This window comes from Tachysurus fulvidraco, chromosome 26, assembly GCF_022655615.1.
Source record: "Tachysurus fulvidraco isolate hzauxx_2018 chromosome 26, HZAU_PFXX_2.0, whole genome shotgun sequence".
Taxonomy (NCBI): Eukaryota; Metazoa; Chordata; class Actinopteri; order Siluriformes; family Bagridae; genus Tachysurus; species Tachysurus fulvidraco.
This window is the reverse complement of record NC_062543.1, coordinates 15849250-15862478: the sequence shown is the minus strand read 5'-3', so window position 1 is coordinate 15862478 and position 13229 is coordinate 15849250. Positions and strand designations below refer to the sequence as shown.

The 13229-nt window shown below is 39.8% G+C and overlaps 1 protein-coding gene across 3 annotated transcripts in view; it reads left to right on the top strand.

Annotated features, from left to right (window-relative positions):
• The first annotated feature begins 4243 nt into the window (after nt 1-4243).
• Nucleotides 4244-13229, top strand: part of LOC113662878 (histo-blood group ABO system transferase-like) — a 124757-nt gene continuing 115771 nt past the window's right edge. Inside the window, exons 1-6 of one of the 3 annotated variants that reach the window (XM_047809562.1) lie at nt 4244-4392; nt 4781-4816; nt 7825-7851; nt 7934-7978; nt 12789-12821; nt 13028-13162. In XM_047809562.1, coding sequence (XP_047665518.1) covers nt 4334-4392; nt 4781-4816; nt 7825-7851; nt 7934-7978; nt 12789-12821; nt 13028-13162 — 335 coding nt within the window. In that variant the 5' untranslated portion in view covers nt 4244-4333. Of the gene's footprint in view, nt 4393-4521; nt 4817-7824; nt 7852-7933; nt 7979-12788; nt 12822-13027; nt 13163-13229 lie in introns of those variants that run through there. The other 2 variants (XM_047809557.1, XM_047809560.1) reach the window with 2 other exon arrangements.

Below are 13229 nucleotides of genomic sequence, written 5' to 3'. Positions count from 1 at the left end.
GGCCCCACGTCGCTCCTTCGGGCTGAGCCCGGCCGGGCCCTGTGGGGTAAGACCCGGCCACCAGGCGCTCGCATGCGAGCCCCAACCTCGGGCCTGGCTCCAGGGTGGGGCCCCGGTTGCGCCATACCGGGCGACGTCACGGACCTTGTTATAATTTTCTTCATAAAGGGTTTTTGAACCCTCTTTGTCTGGCCTGTCACCTAGCGCTATACAAATAAACTTGAATTGAATTGAACTACTCCGATCATTAGGATCAGGTCAGTTAGATATACCAAGGGTTCACTCAAAACAAGGTGCGTCAGCATTTAGTTATTACGCCACCTATAGCTGGAATCAGATTCCAGAAGAGATCAGATGTGCTTCAACAGTAGACACTTTTAATTCAAGATTAAAAACACATCTGTTTAATTCTGCATTTACTGAATGAGCACTGTGCTGCTTCACCCTGACTGCGCTGCTTCTCCAAATCACTTTTACTCCTGTTTTATTCTTTTTAACATATTTTAAACTGTTTTTATTAAAATCACATTTATTTTCTTTAATTATTTGTTTTTGTTATGATTTTATCGTGTTTCTTATTTTTCATCTATATCTCTTTTTCTCTTTTATAAGCTGTTTTCTAATTTCTATGTAAAGCACTTTGAATCACCTCTGTGTATGAAATGTGCTATACAAATAAACTTGCCTTGCCTTGCCTTGATGTCTGATGGATCCAGAGCAGGTTTCTTTAGGATGGGAATAACCCCTGCTCTCTTGAAAGTAGTTGGTATGTGGTAAGATGGTCGGTGCAGTGGCTAACTGGCAACAAAAGAAATGGCAAAACTCTGGAAAAATCCAATGAAGTGTCTTTTTATTTATGTGAGCCACCATTCTCAAACAGGTGTGAAAGAAGCCAAAACAAAATCTCCATTGAAAAATCAAAATTTACCAAAAAAAATGAACAAATAAAAAAAAATATTCAAAGTACAACTCAACACTTAACAAAACACAAACGGGAATAACTAAATTGTTGGCTACTGTTACAACAAACACACACACCTACACCTCTACCTCTACCTCTACCTCCACCTCTACCTCTCTCTCTCTCTAGCATTTCCTTTGTTATTCTTTAATCATCCTGGTCCCCTCCCTTCAGATTCAAAAGGACCAATCATAACACTCCATTTGGTAGCAACACTATATTTTACACTTCATAGATCTTATCACTTTACAAGTCACACCCAAAATAAAGTCTACCTGTAATCAAAGGCATTATCCTTTAACAAATCACAGAAATCTCTACATTCAAGACATTTATAATCCTTGCATGCTTGATCAGACAACTCCTCCCCTTCAGGATGCTATAAAACTGGCTACCTGTTCGTGGGCCACTTCCTTTTAGGCCTTTTCTTAATCGGTAAGACAAACATTCACATTAATACAAACATTTATTGATTTGAAGAAGGTGAAGGATGAAGAAGGTGGAGCCGGGGGGTCGAGCAGAGAAGAGATGATGTTGTGGAATTTCCGAGGGTCATGTGAGGAAGCTTCAAGCTTTTCCTTTTAGAAGGAAGTCTTGGCAGAAGTCACATCTGAGGAGAACTTGACAAGAAGTGTTCTGTAAAAATCAAGATCTGCATCAAGTTGTGATTTCTTCCACTTTCTCTCTGATAACCTTAGCTCTCTTCGATTGTTGCACAGCACATCTGAAAGCCAAGGAGCAGAACCCAAGTTTTCTTGGGTTTTGTGAACATACACACACACACTCTCTCTCTCTCTCTCTCTCACACACACATTAATAAATGGAAATTATATTTATTCAATTAAATTGCGGTAAGTGATCCTTCCAAATACAACAAATACAGGGCTCTCCTCCCATTATTGTTTTGTTTTTTTTTAGGGGGGGGGGGGGCAGTATGCTTGCCTGTCTTCAAAACTTGAGAGCCCTGTAAAATATCATTTATAAAAGCTTATAAAGTAAGCTAACTTCACAAGATTTCTAAATCATATTCACAAAGATAATGTGACAATTTTGCTAATGCTTGTGTAGCAGAGTGGTAGGGGACAGGATGTAACAATTCTAAGTTTGAGCATTATAAAATGCCACAAACGGCCTCTAGGGGCACAACATTCGACTACACCACCCCTTATAAGGAGAAAAGTCCCAAAGGGACACAGGTTCGTTACCTAATGGTGAGCAAGAGACGAGGGCACGAGAATAACACAATAAATCTTTATTTTTACAGTTGTGCAGGATTAAGATTCTCAAAAGAAAATGTAAAATCTTCAGTCACTAAACACGAAATCAAATGAACAGAACACAAAACATATACTTTAAATGACCAGGCCTTTCAAGAGCAAGAGGAGATAACCCATAACCCAGTTACAGTACAGTGTCAAGCCACACAACTCACGTGTGGAAGTTACACATCAAACACAGCACACAGTGTAAAAGTCACCCCCAAGAGGTACAGCAATTATTTCCTCCCCCTCGAAGACGACCCACCAAACACAAGTATATCAAAAGTAAACTCAAACAAAAATAATTAAATGCAAAGACAAATCAACATTCCAAAACAAAACTTCCTCTCGATTTATATGAAATACTCACGATACAAGTCAAAAAAAATAACAAAACTAATCAATAATGAAACCAAATAGCCCCGACTCAGAGGGGCAAAAGACCTACTTATTGACAGTATGAGATGGTATCGATTGACGATAGTTAGTACATACAGATTAACTAGATTTTACTATCACTAATACAGATTTTGTACATACAAATGCATACTTCAAACAAACAAAATACACAGAGACGAGTGCTAAAACAAGTAACATCAAATAAATAAAAATAACTCGTGGTTAAACGCCTCAGTAGAGGGAAGAGTTGATGTAAAACAAACTCAGAGCTGCCGACTAAAATACCGGTAGCCTACCTGTCTGTCGCAGGCGGTTGTGCAACATATTACCCATAAAATGTATTGTATTTGTTTGCAATAAATGTAATTTAATATACAAGAGTATTTCTCTTATAAGTTTAAGCAATAGTCTGTGATGTTTGCTGTTCATTAATCAACAACCACGGGCATGGGCGTCGGAAGTAAATAAAAAGTGGGCGTGCCGTGTCCTGTCCCATACAGATATAATGGTTCAGACACCGATGGACTTCAGGAAGCAGGAGCGTGGTCAATACTGTAGTTAAAATGCAGAATGGAGTTTAATTTATTAGGGCATTCCTCAAGCAGGATGGATTCGACTGGCAGCGCTAAATAATAAAAATAATAGTAATTAAAAAAGACATTAGGTGCTGAATAGAGACGGTAAAAGTGGGTGGGTCCAATATTATTGGTCTTAAAAAGTGGGTCCTCCTGTCCCACACACTTATAATGGTTCCGACCCCATTACCACAGGTATCGGATTTGGATCGGTCATGCACCACCGATACCCGATCAACTCAAAATACCCGATCAACTCAACTGGTAATTTATGTAGCATTAAAATGTTAATTGGTTGTGTTTGTTATTTTTAAAAATGTGTTTTTTTAAGAAATAACAAACACAACCAATTAACATTTTAATGCTACATAAATTACCAGTGTCATTAATGCCAAAAAATTCAATATCCGAAAGATTTTGGACGCGTTAATTTTGCTCTTGTTTAGATGATTTAGATGATGAAAAGATTCAAAACAATGACATAATTGATGAATTTTAAAATAGAAAAGTTATTTGAACAGAAAAAAATAGCCACTAACTGTATATATGACTGGACAACATGTGGCCATTCACTCTATGTTTTGGGGTAAAATGGGCGTGACCACACCGGCTCCGCCTCTCGCATGCCCATGTCAGTGAGTGCAATTTAAGATAAAACACTGGCTAATTCACAGTGTATAGACAGATATATTAATCAACATGTAATGTGGCAAAAAGCTTCCAGAGCTTTGAGTCCTGACCTACTGAGAGACACCGTTTCCCAGCTAGCTGACGATGTCCATCATTTCAATCAAAGAAACTTCTGCAAGGGGAAAAAAAATGCTGCTCTCCAAGATGCTCATCTAGCTCTGACGCCTGAGAAGTACTGAGGGAGTTACCATGAAACGCAAAAGGAACAGAAAACCACCTGAAAATGGGCAGAGCTGAAGACAATACTACAGCCAATCACAAGAGAGCTTTACATTTCAGTTCTCTTCTCTTCTACCTCTCTCTTTCTCTCTCACACACAAACAAACTCTCACACCCCTCTATTACTGCGTTTACATTCGAGCCTCACTCACTCCCCTCACTCACACACAGACACACAGATCAAAATACAGACAGATATCTTGAGGAGAACTCACTCGAAGAACATTACAATGCACACAAGACAGAATTTATTTCTGTTGTTTACTTTTATCATCGCTTTACTCCTTGGGTATGTCATTATTTTTATTATTTATTTATTTATTTATTTATTTTCCATGAACAGATTTAAATCTAAATATAGTGCAAACAGACAAACATTTTCTTTTTTAAATTAAAGGTGCAAGTTGAAGTATTTAGGACAAAGTAGATCTTCGCAAATGGTTTTGAAGTCAGTCAGCAGCTCAGAAGTTCTGATACTGTATCTAGAGGAAGTTCTTTTCTCCACTTAGGAACCAGAACAGAGAAGAATTTTGATATTTTGATGCGTAACTACATTAAACCCGGAGAACCAGAATGACAGACCGTTTTTTTAATGTTTATACCTGTAGAATACATGCTGACTTTCTTATAAGTGTCACACAGAAACTCTGTGTGTGTGTGTGTGTGTTACTCTTCAGATTCAGTTACTTCAGCTACACTTCCTCCTGGTATAGGTAAGCTTGGCTGCTCTAATCCAGTGATTTTCAACCTCTTTTGAGCCACGGCACATTTTTTACATTTACAAAATCCTGGGGCACACAACCAACCAAAATGACATGAAATGCATATAGTTAATAATATATTTTTTTAATGTATTTATACTCAATTATTGTGAAACCTGGGGCTGTTTCGATGAACACAAAATGGATATCCTGGCAGTAATGGTAGAAAGACACACACAAAGCTCTTGCTCAACAGCTCTCAGTCTCTCTCTGTGTTTAGTTTTTATCGCAGTCAAGCTTGAGAAGCTCAGCTCACAAAGATATGTGGTAGAAAACCGGAGCAATGTCAAAATAGCTTTGTTGGCCAGAATGGGGAACTCCTTGGCAACAGATAACCAAAAACTGTCCAAAGGAAGATCAGCAAAGTTTAGCTTTAAACCATGATCTTCTTTCAGTTCAATGAGTTCCTATTGCAACTTTAAAGTCATGTCCTTTCCAGCAACTGATGCTGAGCTGTATGGGTCCCTAACCCAGTCAAGGCATTCTGTGACGGCTGAAGAGAAATAAGGACTATATGAACAGCAATAAGACTTTATGTTCCGCTCCCATTTCCTCACACAAAGACGCAAATAAGCGACATTTCAAAGGTTGCGTCTTCACAAAGTTCACTATGCGCACGACATCATCCAACACAGGAGCTAGATCTGCTGGTGCTCTTTGCAACGAGGGCCTCACGGTGCAAAAAACGAGGGCCTCACGGTGCAAAAAACAGTGTGTAACAATAACATCTGGGTTTTTTTCTTTGACCCTACTTACGAAGCCTTGGCTGCGGCTCTATCAGTGCTGACACCTATGCAGTTTTCCCACGTAAGCCCACTTTTGTCAAGATATGCTGAGGTGACCCGAAATATTTCCTTTCCTGTTGATTTTTCTGGCAGTGTCTTGCAAAATAGGAAGTTTTCTATAATGGCTTCTCCATCCACAAAACGCACGTTGGCCAAGAGTTGACAATGTCCACTAATATCTGTCGACGCATTAAGTTGCAAGGCAAATTTCTTACGCGCATCTTTTCTAAATCAACAGTTTCGATATCCGAAGACATGTCATCAATACGTCTGGAAATTATGTTATCTGAGAGAGGCACTTTAGCTACCTCTTTGGCCACGTCAGGGCCGAGCATCTCATTTACAATGGCTTTACAAGCTGGCAGTATTAATGTTTCTGCCACAGTGTGGGACTTTTTTGATTTAGCTACGAGTTCAGCAACATGGTAGCTAGCTTTGAGGGCTCTCTCGTTTACCTTTGTGGTTTTTCAAAAAAAATTGCCTGTTTCTCATTGTTTGTGTGTAAGCATAAAAAAAATAGTCCATCGGCTTGTTTTGTACAGAAGGGTATTTCGTTTGGAGATTTAAGCTTGCTTGGCACCATGGCGCTATTGGATAGCTTCTCGCCACACACCAAGCACAGCGGAGTCGGTGTCGTTGCATCCCCGGTGAAAGTGAATTCAAATGAAAGATAGCTTTCGCTGTATTGCCTTGAGCTCACCGTCTTTTATTTTTTCTTTTGTCGACCACTCATACTAGGGCCTTCATCTGGGTCATAATTTTGTCCAGGGCCCTGTTCGGCATTTGCATTTTCCCTTCTCAAAAACTTCTCCATCACTGTCACTCGCTCGTATTGCTGTGACCCCAAATTGCCACTGTCACGTGTCGCGCAACACTAACTCTAACTAATTAACATTTACAGCATTTGGCAGACGCCCTTATCCAGAGCAATGTACATAAGCACTTAAATCTCTAACATTAAATACATTAATGCTGCTCACTGGGTTACATACTTAAGATACCATGAGTTTAAAACATTTGTTCAAAGTTACAATGAAAAAGTGTCAAAGGTTTTTATTTATTTTTATTTTTTAATACAAAAGATAAGGAAAGAAGTGCTAGTTGAAGTGTTTCCTGAATAAGTAGGTCTTCAACCGCCGCTTGAAAATAGCCAGTGACTCAGCTGTCCGGACCTCTAGGGGAAGTTCGTTCCACCACCTCGGTGCCAGTACAGAGAAGAGTCTTGTAGTATACTTGCCTCTTACCCTGAGTGATGGTGGAACCAGTCGAGCAGTGCTGGTAGATCGGAGGTTGCGGGGTGCAGTGCGAGGAATGATGAGGGCTTTGAGGTAAGAGGGAGCTGGTCCATTTTTGGCTTTGTAGGCCAGCATCAGTGTTTTGAATCGGATGCGTGCAGCTACCGGAAGCCAGTGGAGGGATCGCAGCAGCGGGGTGGTATGCGAGAACTTTGGCAGGTTGAAAACAAGTCGTGCAGCTGCATTTTGGATCATTTGCAGAGGACAGATTGCGTTCATATGTAGACCTGCCAGCAGTGGATTGCAGTAATCCAGTCTAGAAATGACAAGAGACTGAACAAGTACCTGAGCAGTCTGTGTGGAGAAAAATGGCCGAATCCTTCTAATGTTGAAGAGAAGAAACCGACATGAGCGAGTCACATTAGCAACATGAGAGGAAAAGGACAGTTGATTGTCCATGGTTACCCCAAGGTTGCGAGCTGTGGCTGAAGGGGAGATCAGATCGTTGTGCAAGGATATAGCATTGTTTCTAACTTAGCATCTGAGCGAATACAAGATGGCGCGATGCATGTGTGTGTAACCTGTACGTCATCGCGTCACAGACATGATGACGTAGCAAGCGGTGTTCCATTTAGGGACAGATGCGCCTTATAGTGCGCCTTATAATCCAGTGCACCCTGATCATTTCCCACAGCACACCTGACGATCTCTTACGGCACACTAGTGGCACACTGGTTGAAAATCACTGCTCTAATCTGCCCCTACTCTGACCCCTTAACTGTAAATGAGTGTGTCTACTTTGCCCTGCGAGGGGCAGGTATTCTCACCTCACCCAGTGATCCTGGGGATGACACATGGATGAAAGCACTTGCTGAAGATGAGCAAATTAATGTTCTAGTAAATGTGTGATTACCCCAGATGGTGTGTTTTGTGTTTTCAGTGATGTGTTCGTGTGCAGACCGACTGTGTGAGTACACACACCATTGTGTTACTATTAATCATTTATCTGTACTGTATATGCAGTTAATATTTACCTGTTGTTCCTGTAGTGACGAAAAACATCATGTTCAAATGGACTTACTCTTTCCTACAGGGTGAGGACATGTGCGCACACACACACACACACACACACACACACACACACACCTCACACTTTCTCAGTCATACAGAACGTATTCTTTTCTTTTATTCAACCACAACGATTGCTTTAATATTAAAGTTTTATGTCTGCCAAACAAGTCAGCTCCTGATCCTGCTTGATAGATAACTACCTTAATTAGTAAGTAATTAATAATACAAACAAAACAGTTTCAGTAACAGAAAAACTGTTCTGTCCTGAAGACTTTCCAAATTTGTCAGAAAATATGAATCGGCAAATAATTTCCAGGGATACAGTAACTACCGTTGTGTGCATGTACGGACATTAAGAACTTTGCTCGCTGAAATTTATGGTCTTATAAAATGCCATCTTGACTGGTAGCACCTTCTCACCCCGGACAACACTAACCATCGGGGGTTATAAAACAGGATTATAGAACATAACCAAACAGTTCACCAGAAATGGTGTTACACCACCACATTTACCCATATCAATAAACAAGACACTCTTCTGGGAACTCCATTGTGCAGAGCAGTGCCATGGTCCTGGAGTGACCTGTCTCTCAGTGGTGACCCAGAGACTGAAAAACACTTTATTTTATTAATACTACTACTACTACTACTACTACTAATAATAATAATAATAACAACTAGATTTGTAAAGTTCGCCACGACAAACTTTGATGTTGGCTTTGACAATGCAAGTATTCTCAACGGATGGCGCTTTTTGGAGGCAAGTGGGCAGAAAGCTAAGTTGCCAAAACATTTGGAAGTAAGCGGAGACAAGCATGTGACATCATCCAAATACTCCTGAGGAAGTTCCCCTCATTGTTCTGAGTGTTTTGATATGCCACATGTCCATGTTGTAAAAAGTTTTTTGATTTTGCATATATTGGGGGCGGGGCTACGGGACAACCGGAAGGTCAGTCGGTACACCAATTTAAAACTTTATTCATAGTATCACCCTAAAGGAGCTGGCCGAGTAACCTCCAAAGTTTATAATGGGAGTCTATGGGGAAAAAAGGCCAATTTGAGACCCGTTACCAGAAGTACCGGTACTCGGATCGCTTAGAAAAGTAATAGCATAGAATTTCAGACCAGGTTCTACAACATGTCCGTGCAATTTGGTGCATGTGGCTCGAAAGCCCAAGGAGGAGTTACTCTTGATACATTTTTGTCTAAGTTTTAATAGGAAAACAGAATGTTGGCTTCTACAAAGCGACATAATTAGCACTCATCTTCTACCCTTACAGGTCATCTTAATTGTTCATAGTTTTAGCCATGAACAAATAACTTACAGTCCTCAAGAGACACAATAGATCTGATTAAGCTGCATCTCTTCTAATTTTTTGTGTGGGGAAAACAAGGGTACTCGTATTAAATTAATTCATTTTGTTTAATTATTTTGTATTGCCCTAGAATGGGGGCACAGTGGCTTAGTGGTTAGCAGGTTTTCTTCACATAATATTTGATAGTCATTGTTAATGACTTTTTTACTTATTTCATTTAACATTTATCCAGGCTAACCTTGAGAAGAACCAGACTCAAAGGGGAACCTCATCCTCATGTGGGTGACACCAGAGGGTGTGAATATAAATATACAACAGTAACCAGGTGCCTTTATACACAAGCATAAAAGGATTATGGGCGTGAATGCAGGTGAAGGCAACCAGCCACTGGCGTATTTTATGACGCTTCTTTTATTCAGAGTTGATGCATGAACAAATCACTCAAACAGAAAGAAAAATACTATAACACAATTTAAACATCTTGTGCTTTTTTACTTATTTCATTTAACATTTATCCAGGAATCATTAAATAAGATGAAAATATTTTACAACGGCATTCTGTAAAAAATAACACAACAAGTGGAACACAAACGGTTAACAGATTTACCCCCTGCAATGAATCTCGCCTCTTTAACTCACTTCTCTAAAATGATTGGCCTTTGCCTTTTTTGAGTCCCGCCTCTCTAACCCACGTCGCTGTTTGATTGGCTTTGTCTTTCTCGCTAATGTGTTGAGGTCGGCTGCAGCTATATTCCGTTGTATGAAGCAATATGCAACGTGATTATGCAGGTTACCGGTATGTGAGGAAGAAAGTATTCTTATAACAACAGTTTTATGCACAAAATACGGGGAATGTTGTCCCCACCAATGTCAAATAAATTATGTCCCCACCAATGTCAAAATCAAACTTTCGCCATTGGTGTAAGTAGAAAAAACCCCGCAAAAAGCGCATTTAGAAACAGTTGAGTCCCCCCTCCCTCCCCTTCCTCCCAGTGGTCTGACCCACTGCCTGCTTTCTCAGTACATCTCACCTGCTCTACACACACGAGTCAGATGTGTGGCTGCGGCTCAGTTAATAAACTCCATTAAGTCGGGGATTTTATTCACTTTAAATAAAGCGATGACTCATTCATAAATTAGTTGCGGCAAAAATGCTGATGACGGATGTAATTTTCCATGAATCTGCTATATTAGCGATTAAAATATGACTTCTCTAGTTAACGTTAGCTTGTTTACTTGCTTGTTACACAGTGCACTGTAACTAACACGCCAAAGCCGTTTCCCATGCATTGTTTTATTTAGGACGACTTGGCATAATGTTAACTTAACATTAACGGCCACAATTAGCATATTGTTTAGTTGTGCATTTACTAAATGAGCACTGAGCTACGTCCGAACTGACCTCACTGTATTTCTTTGTATAATCAATTTCTATTCTGTTCTTAAGTGTCTTAATAAATTTTAAATAAAATTTTAAACCTTTTTATTGTTGTGATTATTTTTTTATGATAGTTTTACTTTCTTTATGTAAAGCACTTTTACCATTGTGTATGAAATGTGCTACAGTATACATACACTTGCCTTGCATTGTCATAGACTAGATAAAATGACGGAGAAAAGGAAAATATGGACCTGAGAAAAACTTTGAAAATAACCATAATGACGCGTCTCCATGCTATAATGATAAAAGCAAAGTTTTTCACTGTGGGGACATGACTATAAGTACAATTTGACTATTATTTGTGTCGCCCTTCAAATACTGCTCGAGAAATTTTATATTTATTGCCCCCACCCTACTGTTAAATTAAATTTACGCCCATGTGTGTGTGTGTGTGTGTGTGTGTGTTGTGTTAATTCCGTCAGACGAGACGAAATATGTTCAACAACTTTTTTTCATGACTAAGACGAGACGATGAGAAGACTGCACCACTGTCCAAAAACGCTGACTAAAACTAAATTAACATGCATTATTGTTGACGAAAATGTTTTGTATAAAATAAAATGTTGAGTTGTGCTATTTTGTCCACCGCGGAGGAAAGCTGATTTTGAGGAAAATTGGGTTGTAGCTGCCTCTCTACATTACTACGATAGAAAAGGGGTGTTATTTGTGTAGTAACAGCGTTTAACTCAGGAGTTATTGACTTGGGAAACTCAAATCTGTGAATATGTGGCCAACTTTAAAGTACTGTTGATTTATAGCCAAAAACATCGGAATTTAAAACGCCATTCCAGCGGAGCCCTAGCGTACATTAAACTGTATTGTTAAACTGAGGAAATATTAGCTAATTTGACCCCTTGCTCAATTAAACTAATAACTAAACGCTTAATAACGGGCAATATTGACACACAATGCTGCTTATTTCAATTATATGACTGTAAAGTGAACGTAGCTTACACAGTCGTGAGGAAAGCAGAAATGCCGCCCACTGCCCGAGTCTCAGTCACATTCCCGCCGTAGTCTCACTCCACCAATAGGAGGGAAGATGCATAGCAACCTGAGGTGTGGGACGGAGGATGTCTGCCGCACTTGATTTCAGGATTCCTGTGTTTTTCCACGTATAAGCCAAAATTTTACCACAAGTCCGTGTTTCTCACTGTGTGCCATAGCTCAACCATATATGGTTCTCATGTGTTCGTTGTTATCTGCGCCATATAACTCAAAATGAGTTGTGAACCAAGAGAGCATTTCCCGCCGAATTTAAAGTTATGGCAAAACAAATATGGCCACAATTTGGCTCATATCTGTATAGCCACGCCACATCTAGGCCATATGTGCCAGATAATACCACATGTGGCCAAAACGTAATTGCTATCTGGGATACCACTGTTGCAGCCAGCGTCTCACGGTCAGACAGTTAAACAACATAAAGAGACAACCGTAACTCCCTTAGGACAAACCAATTAAAGCAAACGCGTCTACTTAATTAACTTATAGTGCCCCCTTGTGACCTACTCATTTACATAACACAGAATCGCACAGAATTATAGTAACATGCAACTGAGGACATATTTTAACATATTTTAAAACCCCCACTTGTTTTCTTGATAGAATGAATGTGGACCCTTGTCATACAAATATCAATCTCCAAAAAGAGCACCTGGAAACTTATCCAGTTTTAACTTATTTACAGGTTTGGACATTCCATCAGCAATCATGTTATCAGTGGAACAGTACATCAAAGTTACCCTTCCCTCATTTACAATAGACCTGATCAAGTGATACTTTATGTCTATGTGTTTACATCTCCGTCTGTTTAGAGGGTTTTTGGCAAGAGCAATTGTTCCCTGATTGTCCTCATGCACTACAGTTTGTGTGTACTTGTGGTTATCTGTACCTCCCAGTAACTGTTGTAGGTATAAACACTCTTGTATGGTTGACATCTGACATCTTGCCAATTTGCATATCAATGCTTCATCTTTTTATTAGAAAATGAATGAAATGAAATTGGTTTTCAAAAAAATAAATGATTATATGTTATATATTCAATATCTTTTTTTCTGTTTTTCTTTTGAATAGAACAGCATGCAAACAGCCCAGTGTCAGTAGTAGGTAAGTAAATGTGTGCATGTAAAGCAAAAGAGAGAGAAAGAGAAAGAGAGAGAGAGAGAGAGAGAGAGAGAGAGAGAGAACTTGAGTGAGCAAGCGAGGCAGGTACCTTGCCAGACAAAAGCTTAAGTTTGTGTGTTTGCGTGTGTGTGTGTGTGTGTGTGTGTGTGTGTGTGTGTGTGTGTGTGTGTGTGTGTGTGTGTGGTCAGTCGGCCAGATGTTGCCACAACATCCCAGTGGTTAGCTCCGAATGTTTGGGAGGATACATTTGACCTGAAAGTGATTGACGCCATCTACAAACAACAGAATATCACCGTGGCAACCACCGTCTTCGCTCTGGGCAAGTAAGTCATGCCAAGTACAAGGCATTGTGGGTCCCACGCTGTGAGTGTTGACTGAGGTTGAATCTGT